This window comes from Chenopodium album, chromosome 10 (assembly GCF_948465745.1).
Source record: "Chenopodium album chromosome 10, dcCheAlbu1.1, whole genome shotgun sequence".
Taxonomy (NCBI): Eukaryota; Viridiplantae; Streptophyta; class Magnoliopsida; order Caryophyllales; family Amaranthaceae; genus Chenopodium; species Chenopodium album.
Window position 1 is genome coordinate 3898689 of NC_137843.1, and position 27271 is coordinate 3925959.

A 27271-nucleotide genomic window follows, 5' to 3' on the forward strand; every position below is an offset into this window, starting at 1 on the left:
TACAGTACTACACTTGAAATATTTTTATCCTGATAGATGGAAATGCTTGATGATAAAATAGATCCATCTTCCTGGAAAAAAAAACCCACCAACTACAAAATACTTGGGAGTAGGGGGATTTCCTTACCTCCCCCCTCTACTCTCAAACGATGACCTGCAAAGCTGGACCGACTAAATCTGTAAAAGGTGCCGGCTCAGTAAGGTCCTTCTTTTTACCTTAAAAAAAAAAAAATCTTGAAATACAGACTACAGAGGTTAAATTAAGGTAGGCGATTCAATTTATTTTTATTTTTTGTTTGTTTGTTTGCCTTTGCTCTGCCACATTATACTTGTTGACATGTCAAGCATTGCCAATTTGCCATGACCATGCTATAATTTTTTTTTTTTTTTTGAAGAAAAGTAAAATTATGGATTATCAATGATTCAACGACACTTTGCTCTTCCAAAGGAGATGCATTATGCAGTTTGTATCCAAGTGTCTAATATTGTTCAAAATCGAACATTGTCTTTACGTACGTTTGACATCATGTACTCCATATATAAATGTAATATCTAGGTATTTTCTACGTATATCAGACACTATTTGGTTATTTAATGCACGACAATTATTATTGTTCATGCTTAGTAGTTTAATTCAAACACATAAATGACAGTTGCATGGGTACAACTTGTTAAGACTTTATTTTAGTATGTCCCTTGAAGTTGCAAAAATTGCTCTAATTTATTTGTACTATACATTGTCCATGTAATGTCTCTTTATTATTCTTCAATTGACAAATTTACACTGATTTAATACAATTTTTAATTCTATAGTGCTTTTTTTTTGGGAGAAAAATTCTATAGTGCTTAGCAAAATAAGAAATGAGAATGCGACAACAAATAAAAATGACAATGAAAGTATCCATAATGCCGAGTAATTACACGAGGGAAGCATTAATTTTGACGTGTACTAGGACAGCGATCCGGAGTAACCACTAACCACATTAATGTGGACTATGTGGTACATGAAAATTACTCCTCCAAGCTCCAACTATTTCTAGTTCAACTCGATCTTTATCAAGCATTAATGCACTATTGATTTACATAATACTCCCTCATTTTTTAAATATTTGTTCCACTTTTTTTTTTTCGGCTGTTTTTAAATACTTGCTCCATTTCCTAATTTGGAAATCTTTTACAATATTTAATTCATTTCTTCCACCTCGTGAACCCAATATAAACAACAATTTTTTAGTGCAACATGCCACACCATGCGGCAGGGGTTGCCCGAGTTTTTCTTGTTAGGGGTTATTTGAGTTTTTCAGTCGGGGGTTACTTGAGTTTTTCAGTCAGGATTACTTGAGTTACTCGATCAAGGGTTATTTGAAAGATTCGGACAAGGATTACTCGAGGGGTTCACTCGATTAAGGGTTACTCGGTCAGGGGTTACTCGAGTTTCTCAGTTAGGGGTTACTGGAGTTTCTCGGTCAGGCTGCATTCAAAAAATTGTGACTCGAGTAACCCCTGACCGAGAAACTCGAGTAACCCCGACAACTCGAGTAACCACTGACCGAAAAACTCGAGTAATCCCTGACCGAGAAACTCAAGTAACCCCTGGCCGAAAAACTCAAGTAACCCCGAAAACTCAAGTAACCCTTGACCGAGAAACTCAAGTAACCCCTGTTGCACAGTACAATAGGCCGCATATAAGTATTTAATTAATTTCATATTCTCTCTACCCCAATTTTCTCCTTAACTTTTGTTTTTTTTACAATTTTTATCCTTCCATCTACCTCACTACTTCTATATTTTATTACTTTTTTCAATTTCTCCTAAAATCCCGCACATGAAAAAATAGAGCAAGTTTTTAAAAACGGAAGAAGTATTACACTTCAATGTTTGCTTACTTCAGTCATACAAAGTACTAATTTAATCTATTTTCTTTAACTAGCATTGTAATTTTTTTTTTCTCTCTCCCGAAAAGAACTTATTATAGTTCAAATTGAGTTACTCACTCTAATCTGTTGCTATTGTCTATTATTATTATTATTATTATTATTATTATACGGAGTATTAAGGAGATTAAAACTCCCTTCAAAAGCTGAAGTTTCATGTCTATCGGTAATAATATGTAATGTATAGAGTATGGTTTTGATAGTGTACTTTAAATTAGTCTTTCAAAAAAAAAAAAAAAAAACTTTAAATTAAGATTTGCAATTTTTTTGTTGTAATTTTTTAAAAAATGCATAATTAAAGAATATTAATTATTGAAAATTTACAAACATTAAATATCTTCCCCACCAAAAAAAAAAAAAAAAAAAAAGATCATGAAAAGGTACGAGTAATTTGACACGTAACAAGGGAGAAACGTAGTAAATCAAGTTATTCATAACAATTCAATTGAATTATTTGGAGGCGTTACTAACTCATGAAGTCATGATCATAGAAAGTCATGTATGTACTTATTATAGCTTTACGAATTTTCCTATAGATTTGTTTGAACAAGCAACTAAAGCAAGTACCACACATAAAGAAAAAAAAGCTAAAACATGTCTACTTTCTTCCACAGCTATTAGCTAGACATATAAGACAGCAAACATTATAATGTGACCATCTGATTCATAACTCCTACTTCCAAAATCTACTCTTTTTTTCTCTCTTTTTGTTTTATTTTTATTTACATTTATAATTCCCTTTTATCCCCAATATAAATCCAGGAAATAACGCGACACGAGGTTTTGTTATTTCACTTTCAATGTCTATTTTCTTCCCTTCATTAACTCTTGTTTAGAAGACAGAAGAGATCAATGTCAGTGTATATAAATATCAGGGTATTTTCTCTGTTACATACAAACAACATTTTTTTGAACTTTAAATTTATACAATTTTTACAGCTTAATTTGTTAGAAGTTGAGAGATGGATAAAGTGGAGGTTGGGAGAGTAGGAAGATCCTCAAAAAGTGAGAGATTGTTAGAGGTAAATTCAATTAGTCCGACACCGGATAGCGCGAAATTAACATCAATTGCTAGAAAAAGTTGTCATAAACAAGTCCAGCAACATGAACAACACCCTAAAAATAGAGGAATGAAGATGTTCAACAAGGTTCAAGTTGTGTATTATCTTACTCGGAATGGGCAGCTTGAACACCCTCATTATATGGAGGTCTCCCACTTAGCCACCCAACCCCTTCGCCTCAAAGGTATGCAATAACATACTCTCTTTATGTTATTCCCTTCGTCTCATTTTATTTTCGGTTCAAATTAGATAAGTAAAATGAGATTATATATAAAAAAAAGTATTTAGTTGATTAATTTTTATTCATTGTGAGTAGTTGTAGATAAATGTTTATTATTAAGAAGAATTTGGCTAGTACGTACGTATTATTTATGAATGCATCCTGATTCTCAAGTCAATTGCTCTATCCAAAGCTTGTTGTTACACCCGGCCCTATAATATGGTCCTCTTCTGTAATGTAATTAAGTGATTAATTGTGTATTAGGAAATAATCATAAACCATGCATGTATCTTATAATTTGAATAATTTTTTCGGACACTTTTTATGTATAGTATACTTCGTATGTGATTATTAACTATTTTTGGACGGAGAGAGTATATTTAGTCGACTTTTGATTTTTACATCATGGGGTATATAATATGGCTTTAACTAGATAGAGTATATAATATGGTTGGTTAGGACTTAGGAAACATGCATGAAATATTACTCGTAGAAGTAAAATTATTAATTATGTGTTTTATATCTGGATTGGCATATGATACAGATGTCGTAGACAGATTAGCGGTGCTAAGAGGGAAAGCAATGCCTAGTCAATATTCATGGTCTTGTAAAAGGTAAATCTATAACTATTTCCATCACTATCACTCTTTGTAACATGTATCATGACAAATTAATTTGAGTTTATTTTGCGTAATTGTGTAAGAATTTCGATGTTAATTGTATAATTCGTATGTAGGAGCTATAAAAATGGATATGTATGGAATGACTTGACGGAGAATGATGTTATCTATGCTTCTGAGGGATCTGAATATGTGCTCAAAGGATCTGAACTCGTACAAGAGAAAGACTACTCTGGTTAGTAATTTCTTGTTACACTATGGTAGTACAATTATTGAATTATATGTTAAATCAAAATAACACTTTTCGGATTTTGAACTTTTCCATAATGTGGTGTTACTGTAACAAGACTACACCAATGTTAGTATGGAGTATGTGGTATGCATAACTTTTGTTAAGCAACTAGATGGTGTTTGTTTTTGATGTTGTCTTCTTTTTATGATAACAACCTTTTGTCATACACTCCCTTTTGGTTATGTTTAGGATCATTTTTACCCTGTCGTTTTCTTGGTATTGATTCATTCCTTCTGTTTTTTGGTATTATTTGTTCTAGAATTTGTTGGGCATGTAAGTTTTAAATTTGCTAACTTATGTTTGTCAGAATATAACACTAAAGGCAGAGAATACTTATATACTCATAATTGTTTCTGCTTTTAGCCTTGAAAGAACAATATCCTCGTTTTTGTGCATCTTAAGGAAAAAAAAACTCTGCTGCTTTTTGCTAGCTAAACTATGAGTATTTTTGGTGGAGTATGTTATGAAATATCATCAATTAACACATCCTAGTAATGATTTATGAATGGCAGAAATAAGATTAGAAGAGCTTCAAATCAAAAGGGGGCAGCAAAGGCAAGGCAGTCACATAAAAACAAATGGATTGGTGATGAGCAAATCAAGTGGCACACATGAAGGACAGAATTATAGACAAGTAGCAACTAAGCATCAGGAACAAAATGCTGTTGTTAAGAACTATGAGCATACTGAGAATAACGACGATGAGGAGGAGGAGGATGACGAAGAGAGGGGAAGCTGCAATAGCTCAAATGCGCCTTATCCAGCTACTCAAATGGAGCAAGAAGAGTCCTACTCCCTACCTTCCACTTCTTCCACAAACTCAGACAAACAGCCGCCACCACCAACACAAGTAGCTAAAACAACTGCCTCAGAACATAAAAGATATGAGAAAGAAAATGCTAGAATCATTGAGGAGGATGGGGAACCAGCAGTTTCCACAAGCTTGACTCGAAACAGCACGGTCCTCCTCCAACTGATAGCGTGTGGAGGAGGGGGGATAGCTGCTCCCCAGGACAAGGCCAAGGACAAACCCAAACCCAATGTTGGGAGCAACAGAAACTTTAACTTCAGCATGAAGAATAGTTTTATGCCATGCTTGAAGCAGCAACTAAGTACTCGAGCTGTGAGTACAAGTAATAAGGCGATTCCTCTACGTGTTAAAGCAGGAGCAATAGGAAATGAACAACCACCCTGCAGCATTAATGAGGAAGCGAGTAAGGAATGTGAAGACGAAGATATGATGATGGTAAGGTACATGTCTGAGAATCCCCGGTTTGGAAATTTACAATCAGAAGAGAAGGAATACTTTAGTGGAACCATCGTCGAGGCCATGAGTACTCATCATCAGCATACTCATTCCTCAGGCTCTGCCTCTAGTTACCCTCACCCTCCTGTCTTCACCAAGTCTTCCTCCTACAATGAGCAAAGGTATATTAAATTAAGCATAAGATCAGCTAGTTGCAATAATGTTAACTATATATATGCTGTTCATGTGTTTACAATTTGGTTGTACCTTACAGGAGCTGTAAGGCAGGACTACAAGCAGAAGCATCAGTAGCTGACATTGATGATGAGAAAGAAGACGCGAAAGTGAAAGGGTTTATCAAATTATGTATTCCTAGAAAGAAAAATTTTTCTTCCACATCCACCAAACATAATGTATAAGTTATGAGTATGACTATGAATCTCCCCATCAAACATACATCAGGTGTAGTAATTCTTTAAGTTGATGTAGCAGCCTAGCAGGTGTAACATACTAAATGTCAGAGCAGTGTTTTTCTCAGGAAACTGGTAAAAAGTTCAGCAAAATTCTCCAAACATAACCTTATTACAAATCACAGGATCCAAAACTAAAGATTAGTAGAAGCATACAGAATCAAGTAATTGGTTTATTGGGCCTAAGTTTATAATCTGGCAAATGTGATGCTATACAATCAGCCCACAATGTAAACAAACATTTTATAGCCCAAAGTGATGGCTTGTGAGTTGTGATGAATCTGATCATAATATTAGTTTGGTCTCTCCGTTTTAAAATAATTTTCAGATCTTATGCAACGTCTGTTTAAGGCCGTCCAAGATTTGATCGTCTAAATTTATTACTCGTATATGCAAATGCAAATATGAATATAATAAATCGGATCATTGTTATTGTTAGATTTCTTACTTGTATAATTTCAACATACGAAGTATGGAGATTAATTTTTCTTAACAGATTGTTAAAAGTCAAATGAGAAAGTGACTTGAAAACAGATGGAAATTCAATAGGGCAACAAATGGTACTATTATAAGGGTGACACAGGAATTGTCAAATCTGTCATTGATGAAAGTTTAAAGATTGAGGACCGTCCACTTTCTTCTGTCTGAAGTCTGAACACTAATCAAAAAAATAATACTCCAAGATCCAAAGTCAACGGCATAAAAGGACTTATGGAAAGTTAGAATTGAGATCTGCGCCTAGTTTTTATCAATTGGGCTTTTTTAAAATGAGATTGACATACTTAAGCACTACTTCAGCTCACTAATTTTAGCTATAAATGCACATGATGCATGTCAACACACTTGTGCACTGGGTTTAACTTAATTTAAAAATTAGTTTTTCAGATTGATCTAAATTTTAATGTTTGCCTATTTTCATGGCGCACGGTATCATTCAAGCACCAACTTCATCTTAAATTTATTGGTAGCGTATAAAGTGGGTTCATCAAGGCTTAATTGATAGGAATAGTACCTAGTACAAGGCCTTAAATGTACAATTGCGTCAATTAGTATACTCATACAGTCATACTAGGTGGTATTGTACTGTTTAAGAGTTAAGACACATACGACCTTAAAAATGAACAAACATAAACTAGCTTATCTGTTTGTAAGATAACACAAAACTGCTCAAGAAGGGCTTCTTTATCTAACAAGTTTTAAGTAAAATTATTCACAAACTAACTGAAAATTCTTTAGTAGATAGTCATACTATTGATTTGAATAACATCCCTAAACGAGTTATAAATGGTAATTTAAGAACGATGGATAAAACAATATCCGTTCTATACAATAAATTTACGAGTATTAAAAAATAACTTTGTACTAGTAGTAAAAAAAAGCAAGAAGCGACAGAAGCGAAGGAGAGGGCGGGAGAGTAGGAAGCGGCGAGCAATACGGTTTAAGTTGTAAAACTCTGAATCACATTATTCTCATTTGAATGATAAAGTCATTAAAGAAGCAGCACCTTCCTATTGCATCAGTGATCAGCACCCCATGTGATTGCATGCCACAACTCACTCATCTAAGCTACTTCCTATTCTACCACTATATATCTACTTGTATTTCTATACATCATCTTACTTTCACCTCTTTTCAAATTCCTTCTACTTTTCCCTTACATATTGTGTGTCCATATAATTGTGAAGATGTCCAAGTCGGGGTTGCTTCTACTCGTTGCATTAGCCACTTTCGCAGCTACCACTGTGGCACTCGATACGCCTTACCAGCTCTCCGGTAGAGTCTACTGTGACACTTGCCATTTTGGTTTCGAAACTAACGTCACTAGATACATTCCTGGTAAGCCCTTATAACCTTCCTATTCATTCCCTAATTCCCATCTTTTAATTTACGACATATTTTTACATGCACTCGAGTGTACATAAAAAGTAGATGCACAGTACTCAGGTGCATCATCAATTTTGGAATAGCATATTCTTTTATAAAAGTATTTAATAAATAACTGTTGATGACAAAATAATATAAAAGTATTTAATAAATAACTGTTGATGACAAAATGACAGGAGCCGAAGTGCATCTAGAATGCAAGGATGAAAAATCGGATACAAAGTTGGTTTTCCGTGACGCAACCAAGACAAACGAGAGGGGAAGGTTCACCTTCCACGTAGGCGAGGACCACGGTGATCAGTACTGTGATGTAGTCCTAGTGAAGAGCCCTTGGCCACACTGCAAGAGCATCGATCCAGTCCGAGGCCGATCTCGAGTTATTATTACAGACCTTAACGGCATCAGGTCTTTCCGTCGTCATGCCAACAACATGGGTTTCTTCCAGGATTACGTCTTTCCGGTTTGTAGCGACCTTTACAAGTTCTACTTCCATTCGGATGACATATAAGAAGCCAAAGGCTGTAACATCAAAAAAACATAAGAAACCAGAGTTTTTAATTTTATTTTTCGTTTTGAATAAAAATATATAAATATTCTTGTACGTTCAAAAGAACAAAAAAAAAAAAAAAAAAGAAAATTTGTACGTTACACCATGAAACTAAGCTAGATTCTGAAGAGAAAAGGTGACAAATGAACCAATCTTCTCATTGGTTTTAATTTATCCTATCTCCATAATTAGTGTACTCAACAATTAGTAATGCATTATTACTTTTATTAGTCTACTGCTACTCTGCTAGTCAGTAGTCGTTTAATGAATGTCTAGGTACTTTAATTGTGTCTGCTCATAAAATTTAAGGGTTGTAATGCTAATTCATACTTACACTTGATTAATTGCGCTTGAATTAGGTTTCGAATGTGTGATTAGTGTTAGAGAATTTTTGTTGATTGGATAAGCTGATTAACTAATATGGAGTAGCAAAAAACTAATTCAATAGAATACATATACATGTAGATGTGCGTGCGTGTTAAATATTGCATAGTCATGAAGATTAGATTTATTTTCAAAGAATGTAGTAGCGTTATCTTTATAATGACAAATAATCACCATTAGACTTTTAATCAAAGAAAACACCGACTTTATACTATTAATAGACCTAATATAATGGTGTTCTGCTATTTCACATTGGATAAGAGATGCAAATAATTTGGCAAACCAATTTCACTTTGAATTATAATCTGACTTGAGATGATCTAAAATTCTAAATTAACTACTTGGATGGACTTTTTAGCACATTTTGACTGGAAATCTTGTGTTGATGTCATAAATTGATCCTGTTGGACAATGTCAATCTTAAGCTACCTTAGAAAGTTAGAAGGTTGCTTGACATTTCTCTTGTTATTTTTCTTCCATTATAAGGGTTGAAAAGCTAATTGTTTCGGGAATTGGTGGTGCTAATATATGATATAAAAAATTGAAAATTAAAAATTAAATTTGTACACCTATCTAAATTTTATACTCGTAATTAAGGGCCTGTTCTCATTGATTGAACTCAGCTGAACTGAACTGAACTGAACTGAACTGAACTCAGCTGAACTGAACTGAACTGAACTGAACTGAACTGAACTGAAATGAATATTTTATAAGAGAAGGAAATTAGGAGCTGAACTGAACTGAACTGAATTGAGCTGAACTGAACTGAACTGAACTGAACTCAGCTGAACTGAACTGAACTGAACTGAATTTCAACGTAAGAGAACAGGCCCTAAATAATAAAAATTAGACATTCACAAGACTAAACTTAAAGATAACACCTAATATGTTGAATACAATGATCAGAAAAAGACTTAACTAAGAGCCTCTTTCGATTTACTGAAAACAACTGAACTCAACAGAATAGAGCTGAAATGAATTGTTTATGAGACAAAGAAATTAGTAAAATTGAATTGATTGGAGTTGATTTGAACTAAACTAAATTGAATTGAACTGAAATTAAGATGAATAGAACAGACCCTTAATACTAACAAAAGATGTTCAATGATGCCTATGATGTCTAAACATTCAGTTGCCCAATTTGCCTATCATCATTCATCAGGCAAATGATCTGTATTTTTTTTGATCCGTATAATTATACTTGTATTGTACTGTAACTCATACTGTACTTAGTTCGTATAATGTTTTTAGTATCTAAAAAAAAAGGATCCCGAAACCCATGGCGGGAAATTCTGATTGCAGGTCACCCCTCTCCCCTCAACTCATTCGGAAGCCCATTGCCTTTGCGGCAGAGATAGGACAGAGAAATCATTTTTTCGGTAATAACATTTTCAAAGAATCAACAAATGAAAGGAAATTTTTCATTATTTCCATAATTTTCAATTTCAAATAATCAACATCGTTTTTTTTTTTTATCATCTGAATCTCAATTTCCTACATTATATTATACATTTTGAGCCCAGAAAATTTATTTATGTATTACTATATTGTTGGTCCAACTTGAAATATAATCATCATCATTATTATTATTATAAATAAAAACAATAAAAATGTCAAAAACAAGTCTTGCAGAAAATTCATCCACCTCTCCAACCTCCTCCTCTAATGATAACTCGTTTTCTTCCGTCGACAAACCTGTCAAGACATTCAAGAAAAAAAAGGTTCTTTCTTTTTCCAACTTTTAATTGTTTTTATCTAATTTATATGAATTTTCTGTGATTTTAATGTTTGTAATGATTTATTTTTTGGTGGTGGGGCATTAGTCCATAATTCCAAAGATTTTCACCTCCAAGAAAAATGGCAGAATATCAGATGAAGAAGTTTCTGAATCAGGTCAATCAATCCACATCCTTTTGTTCTTTTAACTTCATCTTAATTTCTATCGGTTTGTAATGCACACCTTTGATCATTAAATTTTTACGTGTCCACACAATATTATTATTGTTTACGTACTTGTATTGAGTATTAGTTCCGTCTAAAAGTTACTCTGTAATTGATAAAAACAAAAATGGTTTTGTATTGTAAGTGAATATGATACGTACATATGTTTTTCTTGTACAATTTTGCTTGTATTAATAAGAAATTAGCCTATTTTACAGAAAGTGACAAAAAACTTGCTGAAAGAAAAAAGGCTTTCCTAGACGACTCTCGATTGATAAGAAAGAGTTTCTCAGGTGGGCCTTCTTATCATTTACATATAGCTTTAAATCATTACGAGTATATGTTTTTAGTCTACAAAACAAATTTCTTGTCTTATGTAAAAACGAAGTATAAATATGTAATGAATAAGTCAAACTGTATTTGAACAATATATATTTCCTCTGTATTTTCCAGTTCATAATGTTATAGTCTTTGATTAGCTCACCTACTAGATACGAATTTTCCATATTGCGGCCCAACCAGGCATTAATATGTTTGAGGAAGAAGCAAAGTATGAGTAATGTCAAACGTGCTAAAAATGGTTTGCCATATAAAATCAACAACTGAAATATATGACATTGCGAAATTGAATTATTTTATACAAAATTGTTCCTGATAACTTCACTAAAGTTTAATGTTTTTGTGGTGTACTAAAATGTGTAATAAATTTTCAGAAAGAAAGACTAATTCACATATTGAAGGGTTGGATTTGTCCAATTTTGATTCGTCTTTGGCATCAGTAGCACCTGTTACGGACAGCATAGATTATCGGTATGCATATATTTTCCTTATAATCTTATTGTTACATACATGTATTTTAATCACTCCTCACTTGTTGAATTAGTTGCCTTGGATTGGATTTTGTAGGATATTTGTGGGAACTTGGAATGTGGGTGGGAGAACTCCAAATAATGAGCTTAACCTCGACGATTTCTTGCAGGTTGAGAGCTCTTCAGATATATATGTAGTTGGGTATGATTCACTAGCTAATCTCCTTTCTAATGTGCCTAAATAGCAGCTTGTATGACATTGTTTTATTGGAGGGATGATTGGTTAATCTCTGAGTTTTGTGAATATTGTCATGTCTAATTACAACAATATGAGTTTATGTGATTTTATTTAATTTTGTCATATAATTAAATTGTACTTTTTCTTTTAGATTTCAGGAAATAGTACCTTTAAATGCAGGCAATGTTTTGGTGGAGGATAATGAACCTGCAGCAAGATGGCTAGCCTTAATAAACACAACATTAAATCGGAACAATTATGATTCCTTGCATTCCCCGGGTGATTCAACTCATTCAAGCCCAAACACGAAAGCATCCAAGGACTCGAAATCCAACTTCTTTCAGAAGCCTAATCTGAAAGTTCTTAGTAAGAATTTCAGAGTGGACAGCAGCCTTGTTAAGACCTGTAATTGCTGTTTTGATTCAGTGACAGTACTTCCACAAAGGCATAGACCACGGCGTATACATGACAATCCTTTCCAAACTCGTTACACAAGTAGCATGGAAGAATTATATTCAATAGTTCCAGAATTACCTGCTGTCCCTGGTCATAATGAATATAATCTCATATCAAGCAAGCAAATGGTTGGCCTCTTTCTTTCGATTTGGGCTCGAAAAGAGTTAGTTCCATATATTGGGCATGTCAGAGTTTCTACTATGGGCACTGGAATAATGGGCTATCTAGGGAACAAGGTACACTTTGTTTACATATAAAAAGCCTTAGTTTGTATTCAGAACAAATATACTACATACCGTCCTAAACAAATTTGTGAATCGATTTAATGACTCGAGTTGATTGGGTGATTTATGTCCAGGGATGTATATCAATAAGCATGACACTCCACAAAACTAGCTTGTGTTTTGTATGTTCTCATTTGGCTTCCGGTCAAAAGGAGGGAGATGAGCTTAGGAGGAATGCAGATGTATCAGATATATTAAAAGGCATGCAATTCCCAAAGATATGCAAGAAAACCGAAAAAAAGGCACCTGAGAAGATCATTGATCATGAGTATGCTTGTATTCATCTACTTTTCATATAAGCTTATTTAGCTCAATGTATACAACTCATTCACCACTTGATGTATAATATAAGATTGAAATGATTGCAGTCGAGTCCTTTGGTTTGGAGATCTTAATTATCGCGTGTCTTTGCCTTATGAAGAAGCTAGGCTTCTCTTAGAGGACAACGATTGGGATACCCTCCTTGAGAAAGATCAGGTTTGTGATCCTCCCATTTTAATCAGATGTTGTTCAATTCCTATTTCTTGAATAAAAATTACAAAATTGCTGTCTTTTACTCTGCGTTACATAATTAGTGTGACTTATATGCAGCTGATCCTAGAGAGAGATTCGGGTAGAGTTTTTAGTGGATGGAAAGAAGGACGAGTAATGTTTGCACCTACATACAAGTACACTCAAAATTCAGACATGTACGCCGGAGAAACTGCAAAATCCAAAAAGAAACGGCGTACCCCTGCCTGGTGTGACAGGATACTGTGGCATGGACAAGGTATTGAACAATTACACTACGCAAGAGGAGAATCGAGGTTTTCAGATCATCGGCCTGTATGTGCCGTGTTCTCTGTAGACGTGGAGGTGAAGCGTAAAATAGGCACAAAATATAGGAAAGGTCATTCATCCACTGCCTCCAGATTTAGTGAGTCTCTGCCTCAACGTACAGTTTTTATGAGTACTGAATTCTAAGTTCTAACCACAATATAACAATCATTTTTTTGTAAACTTCATTAGATCATTTTTGTTGTAATTACTCAGAATATACTGCAGCAGTAGCAATCTACAATATTCATATAGTTACAACTTACAAGTTTTATGTTAGTCTAACTTTACTAATTACTTTCTTTTTTCATTTCAGTTATAATACGGACTTGAAATTGTCTGTAATTAAAAATTAAATAACAACTTGAACTTGTGTGTAGTTTAGATTAACCCTATATTTTGTAATTTTTTTTTTTTTTTTTCCTTTTTGCTAATTTAAAAATAAAAGGATTTGGAAGAAAAAAAAAAGAAAAAAAAACCTTTTAACACACCCATCCTTAAGATGGTGAAAAAACAAAAAGAATGCATAAAAAGGAGTTTGATTCACTTTGGGCAGCTCCAAAGTCTAAAGGCACTTCACTTGATTGACTACATATGCTGATTGCGAGGACTTCCATCCCCACCTGGCTAGTGGCTACTAAACCATATTTATTGTTTTGGTGATTATTTTCATTTGCCTTCTCTGTAAAAATTGTTGGGAGTAAAAGCTTTTAAAAGTTGATTTTTATTTTTTTTTTAATCAAATGAGATTTTTAAACTCTCCATAACTATTTTTGTGTCACTAAAACTGCAATACTTGCAATGGACTCAATATGGTCAAGTTGTAAAAATTGCCAAAAAGAAAGTATTATGGTTTTTTTCTTATATATTCACACATTAGTAAGTGATTTAAATTTAGTGAAGCAAATTAACTATAATTTCCTCCTTTATATATTAATTGTTACATGACGGATCAACCATGTAAAGTTGTGAATAGACGAATTATGAAAACAAACATGCAGAGCGACGGACTGTATTACAAATATAAAGGGGTGTTTGACAAATGACTTTTAAATTACTTTTTCATTACTAGCTTTAGGCTTTTAGCGTTATCCTTGGTCAAACAACTAAAAAATGTACCATATATGTTAAATGGTTTGAAAAAACAAAAAAGAGAAAAGAGTGGATAGAGCTAACGAGATATCAAACGAAAGTAGGATTTTAGCTTTAGGCTTTCAGTTCTAATAAGTTCAGTAAACTATTACATTTGGTTTCAGCAAATCTTGCTTCTCTCATAAAATATTCATTTCACTTTAGTTCTAATAAGTTCAGTTCAATTCAGTTCAATTCAGTTCATTTCATTTAATGAGAAGAGACCCTTACTCTTCATTTCATCCACTCAACACAAGTACTGTACTAAAGTAAATAGCTTAAATGGAGGAGGCTATACAATATTACAATTGGAGAAAAAGCAAGGTAAAGTGGATTTGTTTGGACGTCAGAAAAAGGCAGGAATAGAATCCCATCCACCCATGAACACCACCAAGGCGCAAGGCCACAAACCTTGTAACTACTACTTCTGTATACAAGGTTTTTTTTTTAATGTCTCATTTTTTTTTTTAAATTAAACTGAGTACAGTAAACTATTAGGATCCATAATTTTACTTTCATATTGTATTACATTTGGTTTCTCCAATTTCATCATTCATCAACTCAATCTTACTAAATATGAAGTATTAAGCTGCTTAATTGCTTATACACAAAATTATGATATAAAAAACTTAACAAAAAGTCAAAGATGAAAAAGATCAAAGAGAATACATGTATAAACTTGTCAAAGTTACAACTTTTGACCATGGGTTCACATAAAATTTTTTAACAATCAAATTGAACCAACACACTACACACCAGTACACCATTACAAGCCCTTTCCTAAAATTATCGTGTCCTGAAAAATTAAGACCTCTAAGGGGTTAGAATTACGAATTACAGACTACTACTATGATTTATGCTCAAATGAAACTTAAATTGAAGTATAATGGTAATTAATGTGGGAATCTTAACAAACAAAATTAAGACAAAACGAGCCGTTGGAGAGTTATTAGAGTTCCATTAAAGGCAGTGAAATAACAACAGTTAGTAAATTGTACAGTACTGGTATTTCTGCTTGGGTCCCCACCCTCCTAATTCTTACTGACACACACATTTACACCCTTTGATTTTCTCAGAACAAGGTTTTCCCTCTTTCTCCACTCCACTCAAACATCCTCTCTTTTCCATTAATAACCTTTCCCATATAATCCCTCTCAAAATTAACTTAGCTGGTTTTAAACCTTTTTAAATGAGACGAGTGCCTTATACGCAGTTATATCCAAAACTTGAGATCAAATTTTACAATTATATTTAAGTGTTTGAGTTAGATTATCATACATTTATCAATACAAGTAATAAAGATGAGTAATTTATCTACTTAACCATAATATTTTCAGTATTCAGTAATTACACACTTTTCAAGGCCTCCTATATCATCACTCTCACTCTTTTCACTGCTTTTGTTTTTTCAACTTTAACATCACTTTTCCCACTAATACCACCATCATTCTACATGTCAGCTAAATCTCCCTAAACCCTCATAACCTCATTATTCTCAAATTTCTTGCATTACCCCCAAAATCAAAACTTTTTTTTTAAAAAAATGGGAAGTTCTAACTCAAGACCAGAAAAAACAGCAGCACTAGGAATGTGCAAACAAAGAAAACGCCTAATTAACCAAGCAATCAACTCAAGATACAATCTAGCAGCTGCTCATATTTCCTACATTCAATCACTCAAAAACATCGGCATTTCACTTCGTCGATTTGCAGAAGCTGAAGTTTTGATTGAATCTTCAATTTCTCTCTCTCCTACTCACAACACTGATCAACTCGACAAAACCCCTTCTCATCACTCTTCTTCTTACCACCCTTCTCCTTCCCTTGACGATGTTGTCGAGGTTTGTTCCTCGGAACCCAGATTAAGCTGCATGAAATCCGGCGTTGTCGGCGGAAGTGGCAGTGTTGCCGTTACTTTAATGTATAATCCTAGTACCAACATTCATAGTTTCGTTGATACTAATGATGATGATTCCTTGGTTTTTCCGATGCCTCCGCCGCCACCTCCGCCACCGCCGCTTCTTCCTGAATCGGAAGCTTCTTGGGATTACTTTGAGCCCGGAGAAGAAAAGCCCGAACCCGGATCCGAACCCGAACCCGAGAGTTTTCGGTTTGTGGGTTTGGGTTGCAATGGGCCTGAAAGTGGTGGTGGTGGGAGTATTAGGTTGTGGGGTGAAGAGGGTAGTGTTGGAAATTTACAAAAGGTTGAGGGTGGTGTTAGTAAAATAGGGGGTGGTGATAGTAATTCTGGGCAAAAGGAGAAAGATTTGGGTGAGGAAAGGGAGGATCCGTCTGAATACATAACACATAGAGCTAAGGATTTTGTGTCAAGTATTAAGGATATTGAGCACCGGTTTTTTAGAGCTTCTGGATCGGGTAAAGAGGTTGCTAGGATGTTTGAAGCTAATAAAATTCGGGTCGGATATGCAGAGGCTAAAGGTACTACTGAATACTGATTTAAGTGTTTGATTTTGTAGGAATTTGAATGTGTTATTCATGTGGAATTGTAATGTAATGTACAATTTTTAATTTATGTTTGTAGGAGGCTCGTCTTCATCGGAGTTTTTAGCGGCTTGTCCTTTGGTTTTTTGTCGTGGCAAAAGTGTTCATGCTGCTAATGGTGAGCTTTAATCATCTTTTGCTAGATAATGAATATACTCGTATATTGGTGTATAGTAGTACTGTTTTAGGATGTTTGGAAAAAAGGGTTTTTGAGTTACCTAAATTGTGTGGGTTGTGATTATTGGGTGATAGATAGAGGGAATGTCTAACAATTACAAATGTTTATTATTATTGATATTACATCATACTGTTGTGTGTGATGGTTATTTTTATCCTTAATTGCATTAATTGTGCTTTATGCCTTTTGATCATGCTTGAATGAGTAGAGTAAGGGTTATAGAGTCTACATTGTCTTCAATTGGTTGCTGTTTTAGATTGTGAAGCAAATAATCTTAGTTGGTGAATTTGGTTTCTTATTCAAGATCAGTAGCCGAATCAAGGCTTGACTGACATTCTTTCCTATTTTGAATGATTAGTAATGCTTAATTTGCTACTGCAATTTTTGTAAATGATTGATCTGTCTAGTTCATATTTGATGAAGATTTTGTTGTTGCTACCCATAGATCTTCAGCAACAAAATGTGCCCAAGGTGATTGTATGGAACAGGTCTACATCTTCACAATCGTCATCATCAAGGAATCCTCTTGCCTCTGCATCTAAAGATGATGCTGATGACAGCGGTAGTGAGTGTGTAGAAGATTTTTGCATGATTGCTGGAAGTCATTCCTCCACTCTAGACAGGCTGTATGCATGGGAGAGAAAGTTATATGATGAAGTCAAGGTATTTCTACTTGCATTCGCTTGCATTCTTTCCATGTGAACTGAATTTTGATGTTTTCTAGTTGATAGGGTACGCAGGATCATGGAAGGTTAAATTATTACTAGTCTGTTATCATTTGTGTGAGACCATTTTTTAGAATATTCCACTTGGGTGATCTGTTTCTCAATTACAAGCAAACTTGACTAAGAACATTGCAATGTTGGGATGTAAGATGATTTATTTCCCTACTAGGGATTTGTTTACCGTGTTTAGCTTTCCAAAGAGAAGTGTACATTGACATATATAGTTTCTAGTCAGTGTAGCATTTATAGATCCTAACTTTTATGCACAGACTACACTGAAAAGAAGATGATATAAACAATATTTTGCTCTTTACGGATGAGATGAACTTTCTATATATGAAAAATATCACAAGTTTGTGTGGTATTGTTAATTGATCAAACATCATTGAATTGTTGGTGAGGTAGGTTGATCTTGTTCTTCAACATTATGCAACCTAGGCTTATATGGAAAAGGCTACCACTGATGTGCGGGTTCCTTATCATCATCTGTAAGTTACGGAGTGATTATGATACCATCAGGTATTTAGCCCCTTTAGGTTTGAAGCCTGACAAGAAATCAGGAATAATCCAACTGTAGTAGGACTAAAATTAGAATATTGTGAAGCCCTGTACCGGTTTTATACAAACAGAAAGGAATGCACTGAAGGAGTTTTCAAAATCATCATTTATGGACAGTGAGTTTCTTTATTGCTTGGTGATAAAGTACTTGCTCCGTCTCAAAAATAGATGGTTTGCATCTTTTGAATGAAATTTCAGAAAGTACCTCAGATAAGGGTGGTATAGTGATGTTTTACACCTAACATGTTACTATAGGGAGAGATAGGAGAGCTAGTGCAAGTATTCTCATTTTTACCTTTTATCTGTTTTATAGAGTTTTTCTCTGATTTAGTAATTGTCTTATTAATCATTAGGCCAGTGAAGTCATCAGGAAGCAGTATGAAAGGAAGTGTGACCAACTCCGGCATCAGTTTGCAAAGGATGTTAGTACTCATGTAATTGACAAAACCAGAGCAGCTGTAAAAGATCTGCACTCACGTATCAGAGTGGCCCTTCATGCTGTTGATTCCATAGCAAAGCGCATTGAGAAAATGAGAGATGAAGAATTACAGCCCCAACTTACTGAATTGATTACAGCGTAAGATATCAACTCAGTTACCTTTTCTAGCAGGAATTTGGGATAGGGAATATATCAAATGATAGATGTAATAAAAGAAATTTGGAATAATAGAAAGCGAAATAGATGGCTCAATCATTTTCCTAACTAATTGGCACAGCCGTGATAGACCGTTAGCTCCTCTACTTAGTCATAAACCAGGCCTTATCATTCCCATGTCTTGTATTGTCTTTTAAGTAAAATGATTTATTACCATTTTCCTTCAAAATATGGAATGAGTTAATGATTTGTGGATTTCGTGCAGATTTATAAGGATGTGGAAAGCCATGTTGGAAAGCCATCATGCACAATACATAACAATATCATTAGCTTACCATGCTAAGACTGCTATGGGGACTTTGGGAAGCGAAGCACATAAGCAAATAATGTCTCAACTCCAGTATGAATTTGAGTGCTTTGGTCTCAGTTTCGCTGACTGGATGAATAGCCTCACGTCATACGTGGAAGCAATCAATGGATGGCTACAAAACTGTGTGCTGCAGCCACAGGAACGTGGTCGAGGTAGCAGAAGGCCATTCTCCCCTCGTCGTGTCGTGGCCCCACCAATATTTGTCCTCTGTCGTGATTGGTCAGCAGGGATCAAAGCATTGCCTTCTGAAGAGGTCAGTGATGCAATTAAAAACTTCTTGTCCGACCTGCAGCAACTGATAAAGCAACAGCAGCAAGCAGAGGAGAAAAAAGAGAGAGCAGTTTCAGAAAGCAATGGTGAGATACAAGGGAAGGATGAAGATGCCAATGAGGGTAAATCTGAGAATTTGGGCTCTATCCACACAAGTTTAACAAAGGTGCTCGATAAACTAACCAAATTCTCTGAGGCTTCCCTGAAACTCTACGAGGATATTAGACAGAAAAATGAAGCAGCTCGTCTTGCATATTTGAATCCTAGACCACCTTTCAGATACTGAAACTCTGAAAGGTCCATGTAATTACTACTGAAAATATATCTGAGCATTTTGCTTCTAATACACCAAGTTTGAGAGTCTGCAGTATCTGCAAGACTGCTAGAAAAATTAGCCAGAAAAGCATATTCATCATCTCAAATCAGTGCTTCTCTTTTCATCCTTATTTAATATCGAGTTTGATGATTAAAATGCATTCACATCATCTGTTATCAGAACAGGCACTTGGTCTGCAGGAAAGGGTCACATAAATAAAGACTGTTGACATTGATTGGGAAAACTTGTATCTATTAGTTGCATTACGTTGAGATGCTTGAGAACTTGCACAAATGTAATTAAACAATCAAATACTCTCCTCTCTCAATTTTCCTATTATTCTATGTCAAGCCTGAGATTGAGATGCCAAAGACAATGCATGCTCGTACAAACATCAGCATAGCATCTTAGAAGACTCGTGTCAAAATAATGTCCAACGAGAGCCAAATGTAACTGCAGCTCCTTTATGCTAAAATGTATCTGAAATGTTATCTTTTAAAAGGTCTATTCTTCAAAGAAATTAATGATTTTTCATAAAAGAATTGTTTGAACCAAACGAATAGCCAATATAAATAAATATACTAACTGGTAATACAATATGCTCACTTAGGTATACCAAAGTGCATAAAATGCAGAAGAGTCGGACGATTTAGATACAGTTGCTCCAAGCCAAAAACAGCAAGGGCGTCTTCTACTGTCACATTGTCACAGCCTCATAGGGACTTCTACTCCAATCCTCCACACACCCAAAGATACCATGGATGAAAAAAGACTTTGGCCGTGGCAAATACCTTTACATTTCATTAAAAAATATACAGACACCGTACACCGATCCTCCCACTAAGTTACAGAGTATTTTTCTCCAGTTTATGGGCAATCAATCCCTGTTTCCAGATCTAGAATCCAACCTGTTGTGTATACTGTGTATAAGCTTCCTTTTGCATTGCTATCGGGGCACGAGTAACATTGTCTGGAAGGTCAAATGCATCAACTAGCTCCTTTGCTACATTCCTTACTTGAAAGCTAAGATAGTCTACCAGCTTATGGATAGCCTGCAAAACCACCATTGATTTGAACATAAGCACTGCACTATTTTTCACTTGACAGAAACGTATTAAATTGCTCTTACAGAAAATTAAACAAATATTTTAGGCATATGAAATACTGTTCCTTTAGAATGATAACATGATTAATATACCCTCTACTGATAAGAAACCAGTTATATTCAAAATATATTAGAAAGATTTTACTTTTTCTCTTATTTTATCAAATAATATGAAGCAAAGTAAGTAACATTCTGCATAAAGAAAATAAACAAATTTGAAGTAATCATCTAGAAAACAATACCTTAGCTTTGTTGGGAGCTACATAATCCACATTGCGATATGTTCCTATGTCATTCCAGATACGGTCCAATGCGTATAGATCGCAGGCAAGTTTCAAAGCAGCACGGCTGCTCTCATCAGGACAGCTGGGGAAGAAAAGGATCACAGATAAGCATCAGTGAATAAACATTTAGAAGACTTGAAAGAAATATAACCAGAAATAGGGGCTAGAAATATCATATGAGGTCAGAGAAAGAAGGTGAAAAATAACCTTTTTACAGCATCAATGAATTTTGCAAGTATGACAGATTCAATGTGAGACTCTGCTAGCGTAAGAAGGTGATTTAAGCATCTATTCCAAGCACCAAAAGTTCCTAGAGTTTTGGAGTGCTTTCGGAGACGCAATGCAGCACTATGAAGAAGCCTTGATGTTCGGTACTGCAACCAAAAAAAAAAAAAAAAACTCAACATTAATACAAACATCCTGTTTATAGGTGAGTAACAACAATTATAGACCATTATGTCAAGCCAGTTACCCTGAAAGCGTCCAGCTGAAATTGTGGATCTCTAAGATGCTCTTCACCTTCCCAACGAGCAGTCACAGGATTCGGAGCAGAGAGATACGCATTCATTGACTCTCTCAAATAGTTCCATGTCCCTGCAATAGCACCCCCTTGGAACTTCTCCTGGTACCTTTTCAATAGATCCCCTGCAACCTGTGTTTTTGGCAGCAAGTCAGCTTTCTGAAGTCATCATATACCCCAACATTACTACAGCATAAGAGATTAACGAAACCATTTTGAAGCAGTAGATATATTCAACAGTAGTACACAGTCATTGTAGCAGATCAATGAAAAACGAGACAAGACAGCGAGAACCCAATCTGATCATGAACCTACTGTACAGTAATTGAGCATGCAGGCTCCAATTACATCTTATTATTAACTTAATAAATCTAAACAACAACAGAAATCTTTTACTATATAAGAAAAACAAATATGCACATGGATAAGCAAGCAAATTATTGGCTCATTAACAAAATACTAAGGAGTTTGATCATACCTGTTGCAGAAGCACTGTATTATCACCTTCAAATGTCTGAAATATATCATGATCATTCCTTAAGCTGCCAAACCTGTTCACAGCAGCATAACCATGACCCCCACAGGCTTCTCTGCAGATACTTATCGACTTTGCAGTAAATGAAGTCACATATGCCTTTAGACCAGCAGAATGAGCATGGACCTCACCCACGAGCTCATCATCGTGTGTCTTCTTCATCTCGGAATACTTATCTACCAGATCTAGTGTTGCAAAGTGGAATGCATAGGTTGATGCCAACATGGGCATCAGCTTATGCTGCTGAGATTGATAGTCAAGAATACTAACTTCCGGTTGTTTTGGAGGCCCGAATTGCTGTCTTAGAAGAGAGTATCTAATGGCTATAGTAGATGCAATTTTAAGCACACCAACAGAAGAATAAGCAAGGCCAACTCTTCCCCCTACAAGTTCTCCTAAGGTGGCTGCAAATCGTTTGTTGATGGTGGGAAGACTGCTAGTATACTTGCCATCACGTGAAACATCCCCAAAGCGATTTAGCAGGTTATCTCGAGGGATGCTCACAGAACGGAATCGCAGAGCTCCATTATCCACTCCATTCAGGCCAACCTTATGACCACAATCATGTATTTCAATCCCTGGAAGAACTTCATGAGTCTTCATATCCCGAATAGGAACAATGAAGGCATGGACACCCATATCAGTAACTCCTTTTGCATCATGAGATGGCAACATTAGCTTTGCAAAGACTGTAGCAAACTTGCCATGAACTGCTGCATTTCCAATCCACCATTTAATGGCCCCGTCATTAGGTGTGTCTACAATGAATTCGTCTGTGATGGGATCGAACATTGCAACAGTCTGCAGGCCCTGGACATTTGAGCCTTTCAAACACAAAACATAAGTTAAATTTCGGCATAAAAAGATATTCTAACATACCAATAGACAGCAATGTGTTAAGAAAATCAGTTTCTCAGATGGAAACTTTTACACAGTCACGGAGTATAATCAATCTGTTCATAATGAAGATAAATTTTATATACTATATACAAATCTACTACTGTAAATAAAGATATACCAATACTTAGATGGGCATGAAAGAATTATGCAAGATACAAAACATATTACAAGTTCTAACAACTAAATACTGTTAATCCAAAATGACAAGTTAAAAGAACCTACAATTATATACCTTACAGGTTCTCTAAAACATAATTTGAAATTTTTTTGCTTTTTTATACTTCCTTTGTCCAAACTTAAATTAATATTTACATTGATGGTGTAATTTAAGCTAAATTGGACAATAAAATTTGGACGGAAGGAGCATAAATTAAGTACTATTACAAATTGTAAAAAAAATCTCATGTCATCACACAGTGAAGGGAATGTTAATTTACCATGATGAAGTTCTGTCATAGCAAAACAACCCATATAATCAAGGTTGTCAATTCCATCAAAGTACTTATCTTTATGCTTTTTAGTTCCCAAATTCAGCACTGAGCCTCCCCATAAACTGCACCACATCCACAATTACCAAACAAATCAAACCAAATCAACCAAAAGACACGAAATTATAACAATACTCTACTCAAGACCAAAAGTCTTGCATACAACAGATATATTGCCCATAACCAAAACTTGGCTACGGGTCACCCCAAATCACGTTAAAGTCACACCTTCAGAAAAGTCAACTTTAATGTGACTCGAGCCTAATTAAATACACCCGTTGTATACAAGTTTCCGGCAACGTTACACATAAAACAAAATTTAATATACCTGTATTGAACACCCATTTTAATCCCAAGAGACATATCAATACCCCCAACAGCTTCAAGAATCGCAAAATATTTAGAAGGTTCATCAACAACAAATCGAAAAGGTCGAATTCCAGCTTCTCTTACCAAACCCACAAGTTGTTTTAAACACAATTCTCTATGATCATCTTTTAAGATTTCAATTGGGGTTTGAAGTTCTGGTCTTCCTTTAAAATATTCATACACTTTTTCTTGAATATCTCTGTATTTTCCTCTCATATAATCTGATAAAGCTTCAATGTTTACTTCCATGGCTGCCTTCTTCCCCTTCTCTCTCTCTCCTCCTCCTTCTCCCCTGCATCTTTCGACCTCCATTGATGATTTAATTTCATTCTTGATGATTATTGGGTGCAGATGCAATCTCAGCCGTTCGATCCGACGGTTCATGATTGATAAATTCTCTGACAAATCTTCTTCCTCCGCCGTATGATTCATCTTCTCCGATCTTCTTTGCATTTTGACCGATTTTTTTATTTTTTGGGATTTTTTCAAGATTTTTTTTTTTTTTTTGGAAAATTTTCTTTGATATGGAATTATGGATGACTTTCTATATTTAAAAAAATAAAAAAAATTGAGTGGTAACCCGGTAATAATTTGAATACGTGGAATCGCGTGATAGGATATAGTTTTGGCGGGTGTAATTTATACTACGTATTTTCTGTCGTGAAGTTAAAAATAAAAAAATTAAGGTTGTTAGACGCTCCATCCAATACGTGGAATGAAGATATGATTGTTGAGTAGGACATTATGTGTGTTCTTCGGTCAAGTGGTCAACCCATCCCCATTATCTCATCTTCTCGTCCAAATTGTATCCTTCTTTCCAACTTACTACGTACTCCGTATTTTGGTAAGTTGCGTTACGCTAGAAAACAATAATGCATTGGACGTCCGCTCATTTAACTAGTTCAAATAATAAAGTGGATGAATAGTGTTCAAGTTCAAGACACTAGATTAAATCGTACGGAGTAATATTATATTTCGTTCCATTTTTCCAAGTACAACATTTAATTCGATTGTTAACTATTTTAATGACAAATTTTGAAATTATTTCAATGAAATCCCAAATACTATGGAGTACAAAAGATTAAAAAATAAAATAAAAATACAAGATATTAACAAAAGAGATTTTAATAATTTAACTCAATTCCTTAAAATGAATCTTCATATCAAATTGAATTTTTATTAAGGGACTAGTATGAATTTCAAGAAAATACTTTGAAAATAATCAAATCTAATTTAACAGCAATTATTGGCATGAAACGGAAAATAAACCCATATTGGCCCACTAATTGGCATATTTTGTTGGCCCAAGTAAGCAAGTTAAAGCCTAAAATAACCAATGTAAACTCATGATTATGAATACATTATATTTATACATACTTGGTATTTTGTTGGCCCAAGTAGGCTAGCTAAATGCCTGAATTACATAGCCTTACTATGATTCCAGGCTTCTAGGCACAACTACAACATTTTTTTTTTTTTTTTTTTTTTTTCCCATACATACGACTACATCGTTGACAGAAATAAACTCAGTTTAATACATGTGGTATTACCACTAGTCTACTGCAAACTACAACGTACAATGTGGTGTTTAATTAAGCAGGCTAAATGTGCCATCAACTACTTGTTGATGAGTGAGGCACAATATTGGTGTGATTGGAACCTGACCATGAGACATCGGTTGGATTTGAACACCACCACCAAAACCGCCTTGTCCAAGTATAGGACTAAGTGTTGGATATCCGGTTTGATTGGTTACTTGAGGCCCCCAAAGCCACGGTCCGGATCCCATTCCATGGAACATCCTAGGAGGCCATGGCTGCGTCATCATTTGGGCTGCATATGGAGCTTGAAACTGGCCTTGTTCACTTCTTGATATTGAAAACACCTGCATTTTGTAAGTCCAAGTGTTATAAACTCATACGTGTAATATAGTTATATGCAATAATGTACTATATCTTATAAGTTATAGCTTTACATTGAGGTATTTGACGAAATTAGTTCACAATCGCATATATAAGTCCAAGCTAAGCATTATGTATAAACTCATACTTGTAGTTACAATAATAAATATATATAATTACATGCAATAATATTGTATTCCATCTTATAACTTTACATAAGGAGTAATTGACTAAATTAATTGGCATTCACATATATATATTTATAATGTAATATATTGTATACATTTATTATTGATGTTTAATCAATTACAGTCAATTGTAGTCAAAACCAATATAGTGTGCAACAAAAGAGATGCAATAGTGCCGCAAATAAGGTAGAAGTGAGTTAGAACACAATATAGTACATTACAGTACAAATTAGAGAATAAACGAGTACTAAGACGTAAGTATTTATTTACATCAATGTGGAACTTCAAAAATTTTATGTACTCAGTGGCACGCTCGAGGATGGTCGCATGATTCCCCTACAACAACAACATTACGCCACAAAAACTCATAAATCTGTGTCATGAATTCACATGATGATATGTATACGAGTATACGACTACGACAATTGAACCTTGATTACCTTGCCGCAGTGGGGAATTAACTGTTGAATGACTTTTATGTTTGCATTGATGCGTTCCCTTCTTCGTCTGTTCCCGCTACTTCGTTTCTGTGTACGTTTCTATGTACATACAATTGGCATGAACAATTATGAGCATTCATCAATAATGTTGATGAGATAACAAAACAAGACCGCAGTACAGTTGACGTAAACAATCATGAGGAGTCGGCATGCAATATTACTGCAATAACATTTTTATGATTCCAACTTTTTTAAGTATATATTTTAAATATTAACTTTTATTATTTAATCTTTTTTTTTTTACTCTGTAATAAATACTTTTATATTCAATGTTTAAAATTATGCTTAACAAGTATGAGAATATTATTTTACCTCGAAGTGTATATATATATATATGTATATATATATATATATATATATATATATATATATATATATATATATATATATATATATATATATATATATATATATATATATATATATATATATATATATATATATATATATATATATATATATATATATATATATATATATATATATATATATATATACATATATATATATAAATGAACTACGTTCGTATATTGATCTCGTTCTTGCATGTTACGCGATTACTTACTTGCACTTAGGTTTTTCTTGACAAACTTATATCGACACCCTAACTAAGCGTGAATCGAATCCAATTGAGA

General features: G+C 34.4%; 5 protein-coding genes across 5 annotated transcripts; 4 read left to right on the forward strand and 1 right to left on the reverse strand.

The window, feature by feature from the left end:
- The first annotated feature begins 2896 nt into the window (after window positions 1-2896).
- On the forward strand, window positions 2897-5792 carry LOC145562966 (protein SOSEKI 2-like). The gene is made up of 5 exons (XM_081623378.1): window positions 2897-3179; window positions 3760-3829; window positions 3952-4070; window positions 4640-5555; window positions 5648-5792. The coding sequence occupies exons 1-5, from the start codon at window positions 2897-2899 to the stop codon at window positions 5790-5792; spliced, it is 1533 nt and encodes a 510-aa protein (XP_081479504.1).
- A 1712-nt stretch (window positions 5793-7504) lies between these two features.
- On the forward strand, window positions 7505-8255 carry LOC145563183 (protein DOWNSTREAM OF FLC-like). The gene is made up of 2 exons (XM_081623619.1): window positions 7505-7679; window positions 7904-8255. The coding sequence occupies exons 1-2, from the start codon at window positions 7529-7531 to the stop codon at window positions 8233-8235; spliced, it is 483 nt and encodes a 160-aa protein (XP_081479745.1). The 5' UTR covers window positions 7505-7528; the 3' UTR covers window positions 8236-8255.
- Window positions 8256-10268: 2013 nt separating this feature from the next.
- On the forward strand, window positions 10269-13349 carry LOC145562967 (type I inositol polyphosphate 5-phosphatase 5-like). Its single transcript, XM_081623379.1, has 9 exons — window positions 10269-10379; window positions 10482-10573; window positions 10822-10892; window positions 11313-11409; window positions 11506-11610; window positions 11798-12338; window positions 12461-12654; window positions 12755-12863; window positions 12978-13349. The coding sequence occupies exons 1-9, from the start codon at window positions 10269-10271 to the stop codon at window positions 13347-13349; spliced, it is 1692 nt and encodes a 563-aa protein (XP_081479505.1).
- Window positions 13350-15770: 2421 nt separating this feature from the next.
- LOC145563184 (uncharacterized) lies at window positions 15771-20125 on the forward strand. The gene is made up of 5 exons (XM_081623620.1): window positions 15771-16771; window positions 16875-16952; window positions 17458-17675; window positions 18649-18872; window positions 19156-20125. The coding sequence occupies exons 1-5, from the start codon at window positions 15877-15879 to the stop codon at window positions 19814-19816; spliced, it is 2076 nt and encodes a 691-aa protein (XP_081479746.1). The 5' UTR covers window positions 15771-15876; the 3' UTR covers window positions 19817-20125.
- Window positions 20126-20353: 228 nt separating this feature from the next.
- Window positions 20354-24664, reverse strand: LOC145561981 (acyl-coenzyme A oxidase 2, peroxisomal-like). The gene is made up of 7 exons (XM_081622124.1): window positions 24007-24664; window positions 23628-23743; window positions 22234-23114; window positions 21708-21887; window positions 21443-21609; window positions 21194-21317; window positions 20354-20898 (listed from the first exon to the last, which is right to left on the reverse strand). Exons 1-7 carry the CDS (start codon window positions 24498-24500, stop codon window positions 20743-20745), a joined length of 2118 nt encoding a protein of 705 aa, XP_081478250.1. The 5' UTR covers window positions 24501-24664; the 3' UTR covers window positions 20354-20742.
- Window positions 24665-27271: the final 2607 nt, after the last annotated feature.

What these genes read in the sequence shown, in the direction of transcription:
- LOC145563183 (XM_081623619.1), top strand. Translation starts at nt 7,529, where the DNA reads ATGTCCAAGTCGGGGTTGCTTCTACTCGTTGCATTAGCCACTTTCGCA. An exon ending in CGTCACTAGATACATTCCTG is followed by an intron (nt 7,680 to 7,903) that starts GTAAGCCCTTAT and finishes ACAAAATGACAG; the next exon opens with GAGCCGAAGTGCATCTAGAA.
- LOC145562967 (XM_081623379.1), top strand. Translation starts at nt 10,269, where the DNA reads ATGTCAAAAACAAGTCTTGCAGAAAATTCATCCACCTCTCCAACCTCC. An exon ending in CAATCAATCCACATCCTTTT is followed by an intron (nt 10,574 to 10,821) that starts GTTCTTTTAACT and finishes TTTTACAGAAAG; the next exon opens with TGACAAAAAACTTGCTGAAA. An exon ending in TGGGCTATCTAGGGAACAAG is followed by an intron (nt 12,339 to 12,460) that starts GTACACTTTGTT and finishes ATTTATGTCCAG; the next exon opens with GGATGTATATCAATAAGCAT.
- LOC145562966 (XM_081623378.1), top strand. Translation starts at nt 2,897, where the DNA reads ATGGATAAAGTGGAGGTTGGGAGAGTAGGAAGATCCTCAAAAAGTGAG. An exon ending in TATTCATGGTCTTGTAAAAG is followed by an intron (nt 3,830 to 3,951) that starts GTAAATCTATAA and finishes ATTCGTATGTAG; the next exon opens with GAGCTATAAAAATGGATATG. An exon ending in TCCTCCTACAATGAGCAAAG is followed by an intron (nt 5,556 to 5,647) that starts GTATATTAAATT and finishes TGTACCTTACAG; the next exon opens with GAGCTGTAAGGCAGGACTAC.
- LOC145561981 (XM_081622124.1), bottom strand. Translation starts at nt 24,500, where the DNA reads ATGCAAAGAAGATCGGAGAAGATGAATCATACGGCGGAGGAAGAAGAT. An exon ending in TATGACAGAACTTCATCATG is followed by an intron (nt 23,115 to 23,627) that starts GTAAATTAACAT and finishes TGTGTTTGAAAG; the next exon opens with GCTCAAATGTCCAGGGCCTG. An exon ending in TAGCTCCCAACAAAGCTAAG is followed by an intron (nt 20,899 to 21,193) that starts GTATTGTTTTCT and finishes GTGGTTTTGCAG; the next exon opens with GCTATCCATAAGCTGGTAGA.
- LOC145563184 (XM_081623620.1), top strand. Translation starts at nt 15,877, where the DNA reads ATGGGAAGTTCTAACTCAAGACCAGAAAAAACAGCAGCACTAGGAATG. An exon ending in AAGTGTTCATGCTGCTAATG is followed by an intron (nt 16,953 to 17,457) that starts GTGAGCTTTAAT and finishes TGCTACCCATAG; the next exon opens with ATCTTCAGCAACAAAATGTG. An exon ending in CTTACTGAATTGATTACAGC is followed by an intron (nt 18,873 to 19,155) that starts GTAAGATATCAA and finishes GATTTCGTGCAG; the next exon opens with ATTTATAAGGATGTGGAAAG.